General features: G+C 35.8%; 1 protein-coding gene across 1 annotated transcript in view; it reads right to left on the bottom strand.

Moving 5' to 3' along the window:
* LRP1B (LDL receptor related protein 1B) overlaps positions 1-17,020 on the bottom strand; it is a 1,719,891-nt gene that overhangs the window by 33,211 nt on the left and 1,669,660 nt on the right. The window contains exons 78-79 of the mRNA XM_081815486.1: positions 6,148-6,322; positions 1,923-2,027 (exon numbers count right to left, since the gene is read on the bottom strand). Coding sequence (XP_081671612.1) covers positions 1,923-2,027; positions 6,148-6,322 — 280 coding nt within the window. The remainder of the gene's footprint in view (positions 1-1,922; positions 2,028-6,147; positions 6,323-17,020) is intronic.

The following is a 17,020-nucleotide window of genomic DNA, read 5'->3' as shown; positions in this document are numbered from 1 at the left end:
TTGACATATTCAAATATCTTCCAGGAAAAAAAAATAAAGAATGCCATTTTTTTTTTCCTATGTGATTACTTTAATCACTTCCCATATTATTTTGGACAATTATCTAAAGAATGACATTTTCTTGAATAACAATATAGATCATTAGTGAACAAAACTGTAGAGTTTTGATAATGAAACATCTGAATTTCAATACAATTGTGCTTAAAGACCATTCATAAGTACACTGTGACACCACCCTGGGGCTGTTATCAGGTGCCAATCATGGCCTCTGTTTATGACATTGGGTATTATGGGGGATGTCACATATGATCCATCTCTAAAGCTCAAATGCAAAGTGCAAAAATTACTTCCATTGTGATGGATAGTTACCCCAAAGGTGGTCCCTGAAATTTCTCAGAGGAAATGAGTTTATTTGTTATGGACAAATCGAATCAGGAAAGAAAGATTTAAACTATTAGGAAACCAAATTTTTACCATGTACCTGTTTCATCTGTAAAGAAATCTTTCTGGTTAAAGTAAGAGTGTTCTCAGTAAAAATGCATTATTTCATCAGCACTTGAAATGAAAAGTCAGTTACTAAATAAAAGCCACTATTCCAAATACAGTATAAACTACAGCAATAGCCTAAAAACACCTGCTTCTGTACTTCTTTTATTAAAAGCCACTATTCTAGCAAATGTATTTTTATTAGACAGTTCCATGAGCTTTTTTATTCCCTCCATTATATTTCTAGACACTCTAACTGACTGTGTTGCATATACTTGTCGGTGAGCGAAGCAAAGGTTAAGTGTGTGTGACACAGATGAGCCCCGAGATTAAGTATACACTGTGAAATGCATGTGGATGTTCATGATTTAAACCAATGAACTGTGGCCTGAAATGATGTCACACGAAGCGCAGTGGTAAGTGGAAGGTTAAACCTACTTGCATCTCGGCTCATTAAACGCAGTTAAAGTGCAAATCCCCTCATTCTGACAGTAGTGATCACAAGGGTTCTCTTTCTGGTCACAGCGCTGACTTTTAAACCCCACAGAGCATCTGCAGAATTTCAGTAAAATACAGCTAAATAAAGCGTCTGACTTTTTTTTTCTAAATATGTTTCAAATTTATTTCATACAGAGATAGTAACATATGAATATAACTTCGTCAGGTATGCTCATTTCTCTCTCATTCACACTCATCACACGCTACTCTGACAAGACGGGGACAGAACGTGGAAGTGGATCATATGTGGACGTCATTCTTCTAGTCAAACAGTGATAAAAGAAAACTCAAAATAGAAACCACGTAAGTGGAATGGCTTTATTTCAAGTTGTCCATTCTGGACAGAGGGGAAAACATGAAATTCTAGATTTTCTCACGAGCAGAGAATCTCCAGTACTTTCCAAATGTTTAGAAACCCAGATTCAAGTTAATGAATTCCAAAGGAGACGGGGGCTTAATAGGCTTACATAATACCACACTCTAAACCTGATACAGACATCAAATAGCATTATACATTTGAAAAGATCCCACAAGGTCTTTTGAGAGGAATGGCTGTAAGTACCAAGTGTTCGTAAATATGATTATGCCTGGGTTTCCCATATCTGAATACGGTCAATGAAATTAGAGTAATTCTCCCTGGCATTTCCAAGTTCAAAGATCTGTGAATGTCTTTAATGGGTATGATGCTAAGAATTAAATGAGCTCTTCCTCATGAAATCACTAGCACATTGATGAGGGAGGAGATTCTGTAGCATATGAGCCACTGAGGGACAATACTTGATCAGAGGTGTCCATGAAACATTCATTTAAAATGTATTACCCCACCCCCCGCCCCGAGATAAAATGTATTACCCCAAGAAGGGAGAACAATGGAGGAGGGATTCCATGTCCATACGAAGTCATGCCACAAAATGCCCACAGCATTGTGCAATACTCACAGACACACAGGTACATTTGTCTCAGGGTCCAGTTGGCACGTGCCACCATTATAGCAGTAGCCATCACATAACTGACAGCTAGAGGCAATCTTTCCATTAGTGCAGCTGCAGCAACAAAGAAGAAAGAAAGCTCATTGTCACTGGCATCATTATTGTTGCAAGTGGACATAAACTCTCTGCAGATGAGAATATTCATCATAGAGGAACAATGGAGTGCCTGGCTAAAAGTAAGTTTTCAGAAAGACAGACTTCCTGGAGGCAAAGATTTTTTTTTTTTTAACAAAATGATGACAGACAAATGTTTTCTTTTGGTGGTTTTCAAATTTTCAACCTATTTGCTTAATATAAATTTTAATATAGCTATATATGTATATATATATGTGAAAAAATATGCTCTAATGTCTGTCACTTACACTGCAGGGAAACATTAGCATCAGGATCTTATTCCCTTTTCATACAACCAGGGCTTGGTGAGATCAGTGTGAATTATAAAACACATGGTCAAATATTCTGGAAGAAAATGCTTCAGCTATTTCTTGTAAACTGGAAAATCTGGTCCAAAAAAACTGTTATGAGTTTTAGATTCCAGGTTTTGTAAGAAAGTATAGGAGTATCTGGCAGTCTTTTTATCCCACTGCTTCTCTTTGATTATGTACTGTAATTAATGTCATTTTTTTTTTTTTTACTCTAACACTTAAAAAAATTATGGGAAGTTCACTGCAAAAATAAACAATAGTGTTATAGGAACAATATGTAGTCTGGCAACAAGGTAATGAGGTAGGCTTTCTTATGGAAAACTTATGGAAACAATTCTAATTTATAACACATTACATGTCTGAGATAAGAATAAACACTATGGCTACTGCTGCATGGAAAAAAACAAGCATAACAATAATAGGAAAAATACAGCAATTTCTTATTTGCCGTGCTATATTTTGATATAAATAAATACTCTTAGATTGGACATTGAAAATTGTTGAGGGAACAGACAAAAGTGCATCGACATTCTAAACTATCAAGAGATCTCTTGTTTGAGAAGTAGGTTGACAGAATAATACAAGCCTTGGCCCAAATCAGAATTACAACAGATCATGCCACTATTCTGATTATGAGGTCATGTTGGCACTAGGTGTTATGAAGCAATCAGTGGTGTCACAAGCTTGACACATAAATCAGGTTGCAATATCATTGATCACTTTGATCCTCTCCATGATGGATTCTATTGTGTTACATCCATCAAAAGATAATTCCCAATGATCGGTTAGATGCCTGAAATGATCAGTTGGTGATCCTGATTAATTTATTCTGTGAATATTTATTTCAGCTCCTGTAGGTGGTAAGCCTGCTGGAAATACACCAAAAGGCTTATCATTTTTCCAGGTGTTTAATTTAAAGATATTTTTTAAAAGCCTCGATATTAAAATTACATTTCTTTTCAAGATGAACAGAAGTAATGAGTCAACTATGTACTGGCTGGAGATATATGAATGTAGAACCAACATGGAAAAGGAAGCAGTAGTTTAAAGTTTCCAAGATTTAACAGACAATGCCTTAAATCTAGAGGTATCTGAATATGGATGCAAAGCGAGACAAGTATACATTTAGCGGTATTGGTGTTTGATCTGTTAAATGGATCTGGGAGACTTTTCCTTGCCCTCCATCCCAGCCTCCTTGAAAATCAAAGAGCAGCAAGTTATGGTTTCTTGTTCTATCAAAAAGACAACGTCAAAGAGAAAAAAATAGCTCATTATACATTAAGGTATTTCCTACAAAATACACCAAATATCAGCTTTTAAAAGAGAAAAAAAGTTCTAAGTATTGACTGCTTTTAACACTTGCTTTCAAGAGTTATAAAAGATGTTGCCTCTTTCTCCTTCTAAAGGTTTTGTTTGAATCCTAAATTGAAGACAGACATTTGTATATATTTCAAATGTGAAATACAAATTACTCAAATCATTATAATGCATCAAAGAGTTCAGCTCACATTTTAATGCCGGTTTTCATCATAATTTCATTTCTTAGAGGCATATCTCTCTCTCTCTCTCTCTCTCACACACACACACACACACACACACACACAGTTTGTGATGTATCACTTTCCACAAGTTAATTACCAGTTGTCCCATTCTCACTAAGAAATCCTATAACAACTGACATTGCAAAGGTATTACTTAGGCTATTCCAAATTATGGTCAAGTCACTCTTCATCAATATTTACTCAGATTTCCACAAAAGAGAAAAATATACAATTACCTCCATTTTTAAAGATTAAATTTATTGTACTTGACAGAGTATCTATTCTAGTTGACAGCTCATAGACTATGCATTAGAAACACACCTGACTATTTGGAATCACACGTATACGTGAAGGCTTGAATTTTCCTATTTATGTAAAAGATTTACTGTAACTCAGTCGTGGTTGTTTTAGTACCAGTTATTTACCTATGGGACAGAAATTCTACTATCACTGTAAACGTCATTTAATGCTAAGATGGAAAGTACCATAGACATGAAGACAAACTTGTCTAACAAGTTTCAGAATCCCCAGAGTCTTGTTTGTCTTGTCATGCTCATATGTTATATAGTCTATTTGATCAAGGATTATACTATTTTTAAGCTTCCACTATCTACTCCTTTGTTAGCAACTGTTATCTATCTATCTGACATATTCTTTTTCAAAAAGGATCTTTTAAGAGTCAAGAACTACAATGTTGGATCTTCATGGCCTACTAGGGTTATGAGGTTCTGGTGTTTCTAGGATCTGAAGCCAGTTTTCTCTGTAGCAGGCAGTCCTGAGAGCCCAAAGAGTCTCGCCCTTCTTTCTTCATCTGGAACTTCCCCTTGTAATGAAAACATGGTGTGTGTCTCTGCATGAGCTTTTCCAAGGTAAACTGGGAAGGAAATTGCAGTTTATAGCCTGTCTTAGATGATAGTCTATTATTTCCTGTGTGAATGGAATGGAGTCGTAAGCAAGAGACTACAGTGCATTTCTGATATGATGCACTGGACGGAGAGAAAAATATATGTTCACTCACGGAAACAAAGTTCTGTCTTGATCATATTTCATCACAAAGAACTGATGAGCTTACTGAGCAGACATGATTTTGGTCATTTACATGAAAATGCATTTGCTTTTATATACTTATCAAAGGCACATATTTATAATTAGTCATATTTTCAATTACTTTACTTAAAAAATAATGTACTTTCAAGTGACCCAATTTGAGGGTTTGAGTGTCTGTCATTCATAATGACAATACAAATCATACTCAGAGTAAATTCTAAAATGAGAGTAGTAAATAAAAAAGAAAAAACTGTTGATGCTGTCTGTAATAAAATTTTATTGGGCCCTCTTTGGGAGAGAACATAACTCAGGGCTGGTACCCTCACAGAGCTGTCTCAGTGGAAGCCATTGGCATGAGCACTTGACAGCATGCTTTTCTACCTCATATTCTCATTTATTATACTCCTAAGCAAGGAGTCCAGTGCTTTATAAGCCCTTCTTTTGAAAGGTTGTTAAAAGAAGTTCAGAGTGAGGACTGAACCCTAACCTCAGTGGCATAAACTTGTTTCACGACAGAAACCAAACGGCGTTACCCTTTAGCTGCAGTGCTCTGTTTTCCAGTCACTTGATCTTAAAGCCAAAGGGCCAGAGGCAACGTAACCAAAGTCTAACTTGGACGTTTTTATTGTAGTTGCCTCCTAGGACACATGATTCCTTCTCCTCATTTTGGACGATTGTGCTTAAAATCAGATAAAAACCCAAAGATTAAAATGTATTTCCATTAGACAGGTCTTTTGCTCCTCCCCCACAACAGAAAAGTAAACACTCACTGTCAATGATAGTGATGAAACATTTAAAAGCCTGGGCTATTCAAATTTAGGAATATTACAAATAGCTTTTTGAAGGTATGTTTCATTTCACTATTTCTTACTTACTATTGGGAATATTCTACATAGGGAATGATCTGACCACATCATTACATGACTATATGATAAATTTTCATGTTCCCCGATTGCGTGTTGAATAAGTTCATTTAATTGAAATGAACTGAATTTTATCTACAACCAAAAAGAGAAAAGCAAACAAACAAACAAGGATGCACTGGTCATTGTACAGAATCTTAGGACAAAAATAATTTACATTATCTTCACGTTTATTGATGAACTGCTAGATCCTTTTGGGCTCGAAAGCTTTTATAAATTAAGCTGGGTGTCCACTTACTTGCAAAATATATCTTCACTGTCTTTATTTATAATGCAGTGCCCCCCATGGCACCTTATACATTTGTCAGCCTCACACTTTGGACCTTCATAGCGTGTTGGACAGACACATTCAACACTTCCGTCATCCCCAACGGTACAGGATTCAGAATTCACACAGTAGTGGTGACACACATCTAGGAAGAACGCACAACAGAGAAAAAGAAATTAGACTTCAGGATGTCTTTCTTCAGTCACAACACATGTTACCATTTCATTTAATACTTAAAGATGGTGAATCGTTAAGCAAATATAAAAATAAGTAAATTAATTAAAACATCTAAACATTTAAAAAGAGCCAATCGATAAGTAGATTAATTTACAAAATCAGCTTGTAATTACATGTAACTAGAATTCTTTAATAATGCTATTGATTCCTCTTTTTGCCAGTCAGGCATCATTTCATATGCTAAAAAAGATAAGTTATATTGATATAATGCTAGCTGAGGAAGTCTTTTGGTTCTGAATTTTAAAGTTTAAGTTAACCAGATTCCTTAGTTTCCTTCTCATGGGCAATATTACTATTATTCTGATATGAGCAGAAATACTCCAGATTTCTTTGGATATCATTTATTGTTTCCTCTCCTTGCACTGTTTTCGTCCAGAGGACAGGGTAGTATGTAGTGAGTGGAGGACTCCTACCTCTGCATCAGCCCTTTGTGGTACAAAGAAGCTTTCCTCTACACAGAGCAGAACAGGCCCACTATTTCTGAACACCTGGACAGTTGAGCAAACAAGGAGATGTGCCTCTCATGGAACACCAAGAGAGAAGTGAACTGGGAAACTGATCCGTCATGGGTGGGAAGTGAACAGAAGTCTACGCTACTGTTCCCCCTCCTAGGTGAGAGCCTAACATCCCAGTCAGAGGGAAAACCTCCATGTGGTGTGAGTCTTTTGTTTGGGAAGATGTTTCTTATTGAACATTATAAACAATTTTCTCAACTACAGAAGATTTCCTCAAATATTTCTATACCTCTTGAATGGGAATAATAAAACAAAGACCATGTAATAATACAATAACCACACTATCTTTATAATTAGACATTCTGATTCAGTCTTTTGAAAAACAGACAAGCATATGTGTGTTTGTATATCAACATACTATAATTTATCATATTCAAAATATTGAAATTCATAATACAATAATCTTAAGCAAAAGAACTGATTAGATCAGTCTCAGACTTTGTGTTTAGAAGCTGCAATTTCCTTTTAGCTAACTAATTATGAAGCAATGTTAAATGAGATTAGCTGAGATAAAAATCTCAACTTATAAACTTTAACCTGCTGTAAGACAGTTATAGCAGGTGAGGAAAATTAAAACATAATTTATAATTCTCATATTTGTATATTTATCTAGCCCTTTATTAAATCAGACAGAAATTAAATTTATTGACAGGCTTGCTTCATATTTATGGAAATTTATTTCAAGCATTCTTATGCTTGCTCTTGCATTATGCCAAGTACCCTCATTGAGATTCAGTGCTTAAGTCTATTAGCATGGTTTTGGCTATATTTAAGAAAAGTAGCACTTTCAAAAGGTGAGAGACTTGAAGATCTGAAAACTAATGCAGTGTTAGCAGCTATCCATGATGGTGTCTGTCTGCAGTTGCCCCAGGCTTGGTGGTTAGAGAGTACACATTACAGATGCTGTTTTATTTATGAAGAATGTATGATCAGCTGCCTATATGAGCTTCTCTCCTATTCAGTGCAGAAATCTCTAGAGAACAACTCTCATTAGTTCAGGAGCTCAGTACCTTTTACTGACAAAGCGCTCTTTTCCTATTGCCCCCCAATTGCTTTAAATGTCATCCTCTGATCCTGGTCCAGTTGTCTGATGGGGCATAGAAATTGGCTTATGTATCCTTCCAGGATCTTCATAGTATGTCCTCATCTATAGTGGATAACTCATCAAAATCATGTAGGTGACTTATTTGCAAATGTAAATTCCAGTGCTCATCCCTGTCACCACTGCCCACTCATGCCTAGATTCTAATTCATAAATCTGAAATGGGGCCCAGGTGATTTACATGGGACTGGTTGAGGATCTAGAATTTGGGAACTGGAGAATGTAAGAAATGATGACCCGGAAACACATTTTACTGAATAACATAGGGACTACATTGTTCAATAGTTGTCAAAGGATTTGATTTAACTAAAATAGCTTCTTTCTTCCTTCCTTTCTTCTTTCCTTCTTTTCTTTCTTTCCTTCTTTCCTTCTTTTCCTTCTTTCTTTTTCTTTCTTTCTTTCTTTCTTTCTCTCTTTCTTTCTTTCTTTTTTTTTGAGAGAGAAAGTGCATGTGAGCAGGGGTGGGGGAGGCAGAGGGAGAGGGACAGAATCTTAAGTAGGCTCCACGTCCACTACAGAGCCAGATATGGGGCTCGATCTCATGACCCTGAGATCATGACCCTGAGATCATGACCTGAGCCTCAATCAAGAGTTGACACTTAACTAACTGAGCCACCCAAGCACCCCTAAAATAACTTATTTCTTAACTAGCTGTGGGCCTTAATTAAAATGCAATTTTTAATCCAAAATTTTGGACCATTTTATTTTTATAACCACATCACTGAGAAGACCTGAGAAACTGGAAAAAATTGGGTTTATGATTGCCCTATAACACACTGTAGCAAGGAATAGTTCTCATTTGCCTAAAGTGCTAAAGAGTAAAGTTAAATACTCACCTACAGTATACTAACTATAAGTAATTTTGGTGCATGAAATAAATCTGCTTTAGACTATGATTAAAAAGATGTGAGAATATATACAACTTATTGGTGTTCAAAGAAATACAAATTAGGGGTGCCTGGGTGGCTCAGTCGGTTAAGCGTCTGACATTGGCTCAGGTCGTGATCTCCGGGTCCTGGTATTGGGTCCCCCATTGGGCTCTGCACCAGTGGGAAATCTGCTTCTCCCTTTCCCTCCACTCATGCTTGATCTCTCTCTCTCTTTCAAATAAATGAATAAAATCTTAAAAAAAGGAAATGCAAATTAACACCACAAAGAAATACCATTGCATTTCCACCTAATTGACAGCAAATAACAAAAACTCTCATACACTGCTAGTAGAAATACAAATTGGTTCAACTGATTTGGAAAACAATTGACAGTATCTACTCTATTTGAACATACCCACACTTTATGACCTAGCATTTCCACTCTTAATATATATCCAAGAGGAAAGCATGCATATGTGTACAAAAATATGTATGTAATATGCACAGCAACCTGTGCATAGAAATAGCCCCGAACTAAAAATAATCCAAATGTTCATTGCAAGAAGAAAGGATAAACTGTGGTTCATTCACACAAAGAAATATACATACAAATATATGTATATATACACAAACATTGATATCATAAATAAATAAAAAATGTGGGGCGCCTGGGTGGCTCAGTGTTAAGCGTCTGCCTTCGGCTCAGGTCATGATCCCAGGGTCCTGGAATCGAGCCCCGCACTGAGTTCCCTGCTCGGCCAGGGGCCTGCTTCTCCCTCTCCCACTCTGCCTGCTTGTGTTCCCTCTCTAGCTGTCTCTCTCTCTCTCTGTCAAATAAATAAAATAAAATCTTTAAAATAAATAAATAAATAAATAAATAAATAAATAAATAAATAAATAAAATGAAAGAAGTACAGCTAATAAGTAACAACATGGATGAATCTCACAAAAGTAATGAGAAAAAAAGCTGGACACAAAAATATATATACTATTTTTTTTATATATAAAGTTCAAAAGGCAAAAGTAATCTAGGGTTTTAGAAGTTAAAAAGGACTTATCTTTGGGGAAAAGGGAAGGGATAGTGAGAAAGACCATCAAGGAACATCGGAGGTACCAATAATATTTATTCTTGACCTGGATGTTGGTTTACCTGGTGATAATTTATTGAACTGTAAACTTGTGATTTTAAACTTTCCTATTTATATTATGTTTCAATAAAAAGATTTTCTAACCTAATGGCAAATAAACTACAATTACAATATTTTAGAAATTCTAGTTAATTTGCTAACTAGGTTAAATAGGTTTTCTCTTTATAGACACTTCTATTAAAAGGAATTCATGTCTACTTTTTATGCTTTAAAGAAAATTCTCTACCCTTTAATGCTTTCAATATTTTTTTCCTAGCATGTCAGATGCACATTATTTAATGCAGTTGATTGGCCTCACGGTATAAAAGTGGAATCCAAAGAATGTAAAAGAAATGTTTGCTTAAGATGAAATTGTGAAATAAGCAGATATTAGAATTTGCACTTTAATAAATAATTCTAAATTGCATGCTGTTAAGCCATGCCACTCTTTTTCCTTCTAAAAAAGGCAGAAATCATTTTAGACTCAGAATGCTTTCTCTACAGATATTCAAATGGAAGACATTTCATTTTCCCCAGTTCATATGCTTCACACTTGACGCTATGTTGAAATTCAGGGATAGAGAGTTGCTCACTATACTCCAACCCTGCGAGCGTTGCTTCCCAGTGTCTTTCTTCGAAAATGTTCTGATGATCTCCCACTATTAGGCGTCGGATATGGAGTATGTAAAAGTTGCTTGACTTATATATGTTCAGCTGGATTGTTTTCTGCACCCCTATTAGGATTCTAGGGCCCAACACTTTGTATGCATAGTCTCTCTCTCCCTCTCTCTCTCTTTTTCTCTTTGTCTCTCTCCCTCTCTGTTTGTCTCTCTCTGTCTTCAAGACTTCCCTATTTACTCAATTCTCACTCCAAGATTCCTGAACGCAAGAGAAAGTAACCTTATTTAATAGGAGACTTTGTCATCTGCTATTTAAACTACCACATAAGTGGGGTGCCTGGGTGGCTCAGTTGGTTAAGCGTCTGCCTTCCGCTCAGGTCATGATCTCAGGGTCCTGAGATTGAGTCCCGCATCAGGCTCCCTGCTGAGCAGGGGATCTGCTTCTTCCTCTCCCTCTGCCTCTCCCCCTGACTGTACTCTCTCTCTCTCTCAAATAAATAAATAAAATCTTTAAAAGAAATAAACTACCATGTAAGCATTGAATACTTGTAAATTGGAAAGCAAAATAATTCCTTCAAGTGTTCTCTGTTATTTCTATTTTAATCATGACACATATCATGAAAAAAATTTGGTACATCTGATGGTGCTATTTCTAAAATGGACGATTCAACCAAAGTTCACATTCGCTGCAATTGTCTCAGCATCAGGACAACAATGTGCAGTAAGTCACTGGAGAGCAACCTAACTTTTCTCTCATTCGATTCTCAGCTCTAATCCACTTTGAATTATAAGCATCTAGGTAAAACTTGTATAAATATATGCAATATTTTTACCAGTGTCACCTCTCTATATACTCCCAAATAATTACTACACATTCATATTTAAATTCTAAGTCTCTCTTCAGCTGTTTATCTAATAAAAAGAATACTTCATTAGCACTTCCAAATCCAGCAGAAATTTAGCAAAGAATGAAGAAGAATGGTATATGAGAAGGCTCCTTTGGTATGTAAGTGCTCACTTTGGTTCTAAGGATTCCACCGTGACCTAATAAGCTCTGAGATAAACAGAAAAGTTTAGCACTCACTGAAAGAACACTTTTCTTATCCCAGAATGCTAAAAAATAGTTACCCCATACAGCTTACCACTTTAAGCACCAAAAATGCTTTAAAACCATTTTGAAGGTAATCTTTCTGTAAGATAGATATCCATTTTCTTAAGTAAAATATATATATTTTTTAAAGATCCTATTTTTAGGTAATCTCTGCCCAACATGGGACTCAAACTTGCAACCCTGAAATCAAGAGTCACATGCTCTACCAACTGAGCCAGCCAGGCACCCCATAAATACCAATATTTTTAATCGCTCCTGTAACACTATGATTCTTAATTATTTCTATGAACTTACCTTTGCAGAAGTTTTATAGCCTTCTGCTTTTTGTTTTTTCATTTTCATCTTTGACTAAGTGACAGGTTACTGAAAAAAAAAACCTTAATAATTCCTCCCAAAGAAAACAGAGTTAGGGATGTTGGTGGTTGGTTAACACCAAAGTGTGTAGCAAAGGGATTGTCTTCTAATTTCTGACACAGACACAGACACAGAGACACCAGACACACACCCCAATTACCTGTTTTCCCCAAAATTTTAAATTTGGCTTAATAGTTATTGGAATTGAAATAAAGTAAAAAAAAATGTGGTACACTAAAAGAAGACAAGTTAAAAGAAAACATAAGTGATAGGACATTCTTTGTTAGAGGGCATTACATGGGGAAGGGACTGAATGTCGAAGATGAAGGAGTTTAGCCAGATCAACCAGTAAGCGTTCAGAAAGAACAGTTTGAATTTATGGAAAGGAAAGCTGGTAAAACAATATGGTTGGTACTGTTTTGAACAATTTGAGTAATTTAACCATGACAATAAAATGGAAGGGTGGATCCATAATTGATTATTTGCTGAGGAACATGCATCTGCCTAATTATATCCTGGGAGCTGTAGGAAGAGGACAGAAATATGAGAAAGGCCACCAGCTCTCAGAGAGCTGACAACCCAATTGAAAGTTTAAGACAAGAAGGAAAAAGAACCAGAACTGATCTGAAAAATATCCACCGTGGCAAGAGCCTACAAATATTACTACCAACAAAATCTTCCTTCTTATGAAACATTCCACCCCCTAAGTTTTAAGCATTTTATTGACCTGAATGGCATGACAATTGAGATGTTCCACATACAATAAGAAGGAGCAATAATGAAATGTAATTAATCTGTGCTAAGAAACTAGAGATTACCATGAAATTATGTAATAACACTTTATATTCACAATGTAAAAATTGTTATAACCTCTGTGCAGTAATTACACTAAGAACTGCACAGTTGCACTAAACACAATCATGTAATCTAAAGGACAACGATGGATATATAATTACAGAGTATTCATATGGTAATTAGGTGAATAGTAACTGGAGAATAAGTGAATGGCTATTTTCTGCAACAGAAATAAAATAATTTTCAAGGGATGCCATCATTGTACTCTGTCTTTCTCTCTTTCTCTTTCCTTTTCAAGCAACCAGAAATATAAGGAAATACTTCTTCCTTTAATCTTTTTTAGAGAATTTTAATAGGCTCCACAAAAATATGGGTTGTATGGGTATATATACAGGTTTATGAATATTCATGGAGAGCCAGACGTCTATAAAATCTCTAGCTGCATTTAACTTCTTTCCCAAATATTTCTTTCTATTGAAAAGTAATTGCCAATACTATTTAGCTATTAACTCACATTTGCAACTGGGCTATTCACATTGTAATAGTTAGTGAAGTGTGAAATTTATTTAAAGAGAATAAAACCAAACTAAAATAATACCACCTAAGCAGGAGCTGAAGATATTCAGTAAGAATCTTTAATGAGTCTTTAATGGGTAATACAGATGGTCATATAGGGGAGACTAAATTATACAATTACATGTATATATACCAATTGTTCTACTTCACTAAATTTTGACCTGGTTTAAAAAAAAAAATAAGTTATGTGAATTCGCTTTAAGATTCATGATTTTTTTTTTAAAGATTTTATTTATTTATTTGAGACAGAGAATGAGATAGAGCATGAGAGGGTCAGAGGGAGAAGCAGACTCCCTGCCGAGCAGGGAGCCCGATGTGGGACTCGATCCCGGGACTACAGGATCATGACCTGAGCCGAAGGCAGTCGCTTAACCAACTGAGCCACCCAGGCGCCCTAAGATTCATGATTTAAGTAAGCATTTGGTAATTTAGAACTACACACAACCACAACAACCAACCAGAAGTAGTAGGATTGTATTACTTTCACAAAGAAGATGAGGTAGAATTATCCACAGTGCATATCCCTAGGCATTCTATAACTCAGCTCCAGTCTCAGTGCAATTCATACTCCACCTTCACTGATATTTAATTGTGTCCCAGGAGCAGTAGGTTCTATGAATTTTACTAATATCCTCCCTACAGGGAGGTTTATGGCAGCTTCCATGAAGGTATAAAATGTGGAAGACAGCCAACGATGGTATTTTATAAACTTTTGATGAATACTCATGCTAAGGTGACATAATAAGGAAAAGAAAGAAACAAAATCATTGGCTAGAATATGAAGGATTTGAAGGTTAAATTCAGTTCTTACTCTGCCTAACAATGTGACCTTCTCTGAGTTACTTGACTAATTTATCCAATATACCCATTGATCATCTTTGAACAGAGGCAGTATTACTAAACATGCCTAAGATTATCTCACCAGGCCTTCCTCCCCGACCTATCCTCAACAGTGCCCTTTATATCATCAAGACCAACTAGGGCCTGTTTTAAGTAAAATGATGAAAATGATGATGATGATGATGATAATGATGATGATGATGATGATAAATATTCGATTTTAGCTGTCTTCTTCATGTCGGGCTCATTTGTTGGTTATAGTCTCATGCATTATATGGCATTATTCTCATTTTATGGATGAGTAACCTGAGGCACAAGGAGGTTAAGCACTTTGCCAAAGATAACACAGCAGTAAGTGGAAGAACAGAAATTCAAACTCAAATAACCCTAACTCTAGAGAATAAACTCTTACTTTTCTTATTTAACAAGTCATACATTTGTTCAAAAAAACCCCAAACCAAGCCAAACAAAATAAACCTCTATAAAGTAATTTTAAATATCTTTGGTGTTCTCTTTTTTTTAATGTGTATCTAAAACTGAATGCACCCCCATCTACGAAGATACCTGAGGGTCTCACCACCAGCCAGAATGTTAAAGGGCCCTGTAGCTCAGGAGCAGCAGGCCCAGGCGATCTTACTTGACGCCACCACAGTCTGCAATATCAGAGCTCAGGAGCTCAAGCTGGACTCCCACACCCCACACACCTCATCCACACGTTCACATTTCACATGTCATTCTCAGTCTCCCATCCCAACCGAAATTGGATATTTGCCTCTCTAGCCACAGATAATTGGTTTACAGCCCTGGATTCTCTTATTAGAAGGAAACTGCTAACTATCCATGGCAATCTCTTCATTATCAAGCAGGATCAACTCTGGGTCCCTCCATACAAATAAGAAACCAAAACAACAGCCAAGAAATCACAAAGTGAGGCATGTCTGGAGTGTTATCATTTACCGACATCTAATTTAGGATGAAAACATTTAGAAGGATTCTGGAAAAGCTCTAAGATTCTTAAATATGTTGACAGGAGTGATTGTGGCCTTTCCTTCCCTGGAGTCAGTTTTTCATCTTGCATGGTTTAGGAGGCAGAAGAGATAAAGTAACTTGTATAAATTTGCTTAGAATTTTATGATTGTTGTCTTTGAAGGCTTATATAAGGAAATGGGAAAACAGAAATAAGAAATATTAAAATTATTCTTTTTCACAGTCCTCAAATGTTTTATACAATCCAAGATATTTTAATAATTAAACTTATTGCATAGTCCTAAATATATCTTCCAATTTCAGAGCTGAGTTTAATAAAGTAGGCAAACATTGAATCCAGGTATGCCAATTAAATAGTCACTGGGGAAAAAATGTGTGCAAAACTCTGATTAGAGCTGATAAATTTTCATCAGGAAAGCGTGTCTAAGAAAACTAGCATTTTCTGATTTATTACTAAAAATAGAAATATATCCCAAATATTTCTATAGAGAACACTGAAAAATTTAAAATAATGAAATCCATTCTGAGCAAATTCTAAAATTTAGAAGGCCAAGTTATCAAAACGTTGATTTAAATGCGACATGTGGGGTGAGATTTTGAAAGTACCAGCATTAAATCTCTGACAGATTTATCTTTCAAAATGTGTATTAGAATGATAGCATCAATCATTTTAGTAATAGTCAAAAATTAACTCATAAAACTATCATGGCAATATTTTTTCAAATATCAGAGAAGCCTATATAACTTTTGTTTATAAATCATGTTCTGGGTTGAGTGTTCCTCTATTTTTAAAGCAATCCAGCCATAAAAGGTTTTAGCAAGTAATTATTTCTGGGTTGAGTGTTCTTCTATTTTTAAAGGAATACAGCTATAAAAGGTTTTAGCAAGTAACTATTTATAAAGTGGTAGAGAGTCACTTGAGACTTGAAAGTGAGCTGACTTGCAGATGACAGCTAAATATGGTTTTATAAGATGAGGCTAACTGAAAACCAAATAAGTGAATAAGCAGAAGATGGCTTAAAAAACAATGAGAATGAAGTGGGCTCATACAAGGTGGTACCTTTCTGACCATAAACAAGTCATCTGCCATATTTAGTCCCTAATTTCTGTCAGGGCATGGAGTATATATTAAGGTTTAATTAATTTCAACCTACTAAAATTTGCCAACATCTACAGTGTTAATAATATCGGGTTAATATTGCTCATGCCCTCAGAATGCCCATACTTTGATAGAACTCTCAAGGCTAACAAGGTTGAAAAAAAAAATCAAGATCAATAAAAAATTTTAGATAATCAGAACATGGAAGTATTTTATTTATTTGTTTGTTTATTTTTAAAGATTTTATTTATTTATTTGAGAGAGAGAGAGCGAGAGAGAACATGAGTGGGGGTGGGGGTGAGGACAGGGAGAAGCAGGCTCCTCACTGAGCAGGGAGCCCTACATGGGGCTAAATCCTAGGACCCTGGAATCATGACCTGAGCCGAAGGCAGACATTTAACCAATGATGTCATTGGTTTCTGGGCGCCACTCAGGCGCCCCAGAAATATTTTTTTTTAAAGACAATTGAGAGCACAAAGTAATAACTCATTTTTAGAAAACTGGAACGAGTCTCATGGAGAAATGGGAGGTGAAGAATGCTGGATAAGAGGTAATCATGGAAAAGATCTTCTCCGATGGAAGTACCATTAACAAAGTTATTGTCCTCATGT

Source organism: Leptonychotes weddellii, chromosome 3, assembly GCF_054177405.1.
Source record: "Leptonychotes weddellii isolate Sample4059 chromosome 3, ASM5417740v2, whole genome shotgun sequence".
Classification (NCBI taxonomy): Eukaryota; Metazoa; Chordata; class Mammalia; order Carnivora; family Phocidae; genus Leptonychotes; species Leptonychotes weddellii.
The sequence above is the reverse complement of the archived record's forward strand: the minus strand, read 5'-3'. Positions and strand labels throughout refer to the sequence as shown.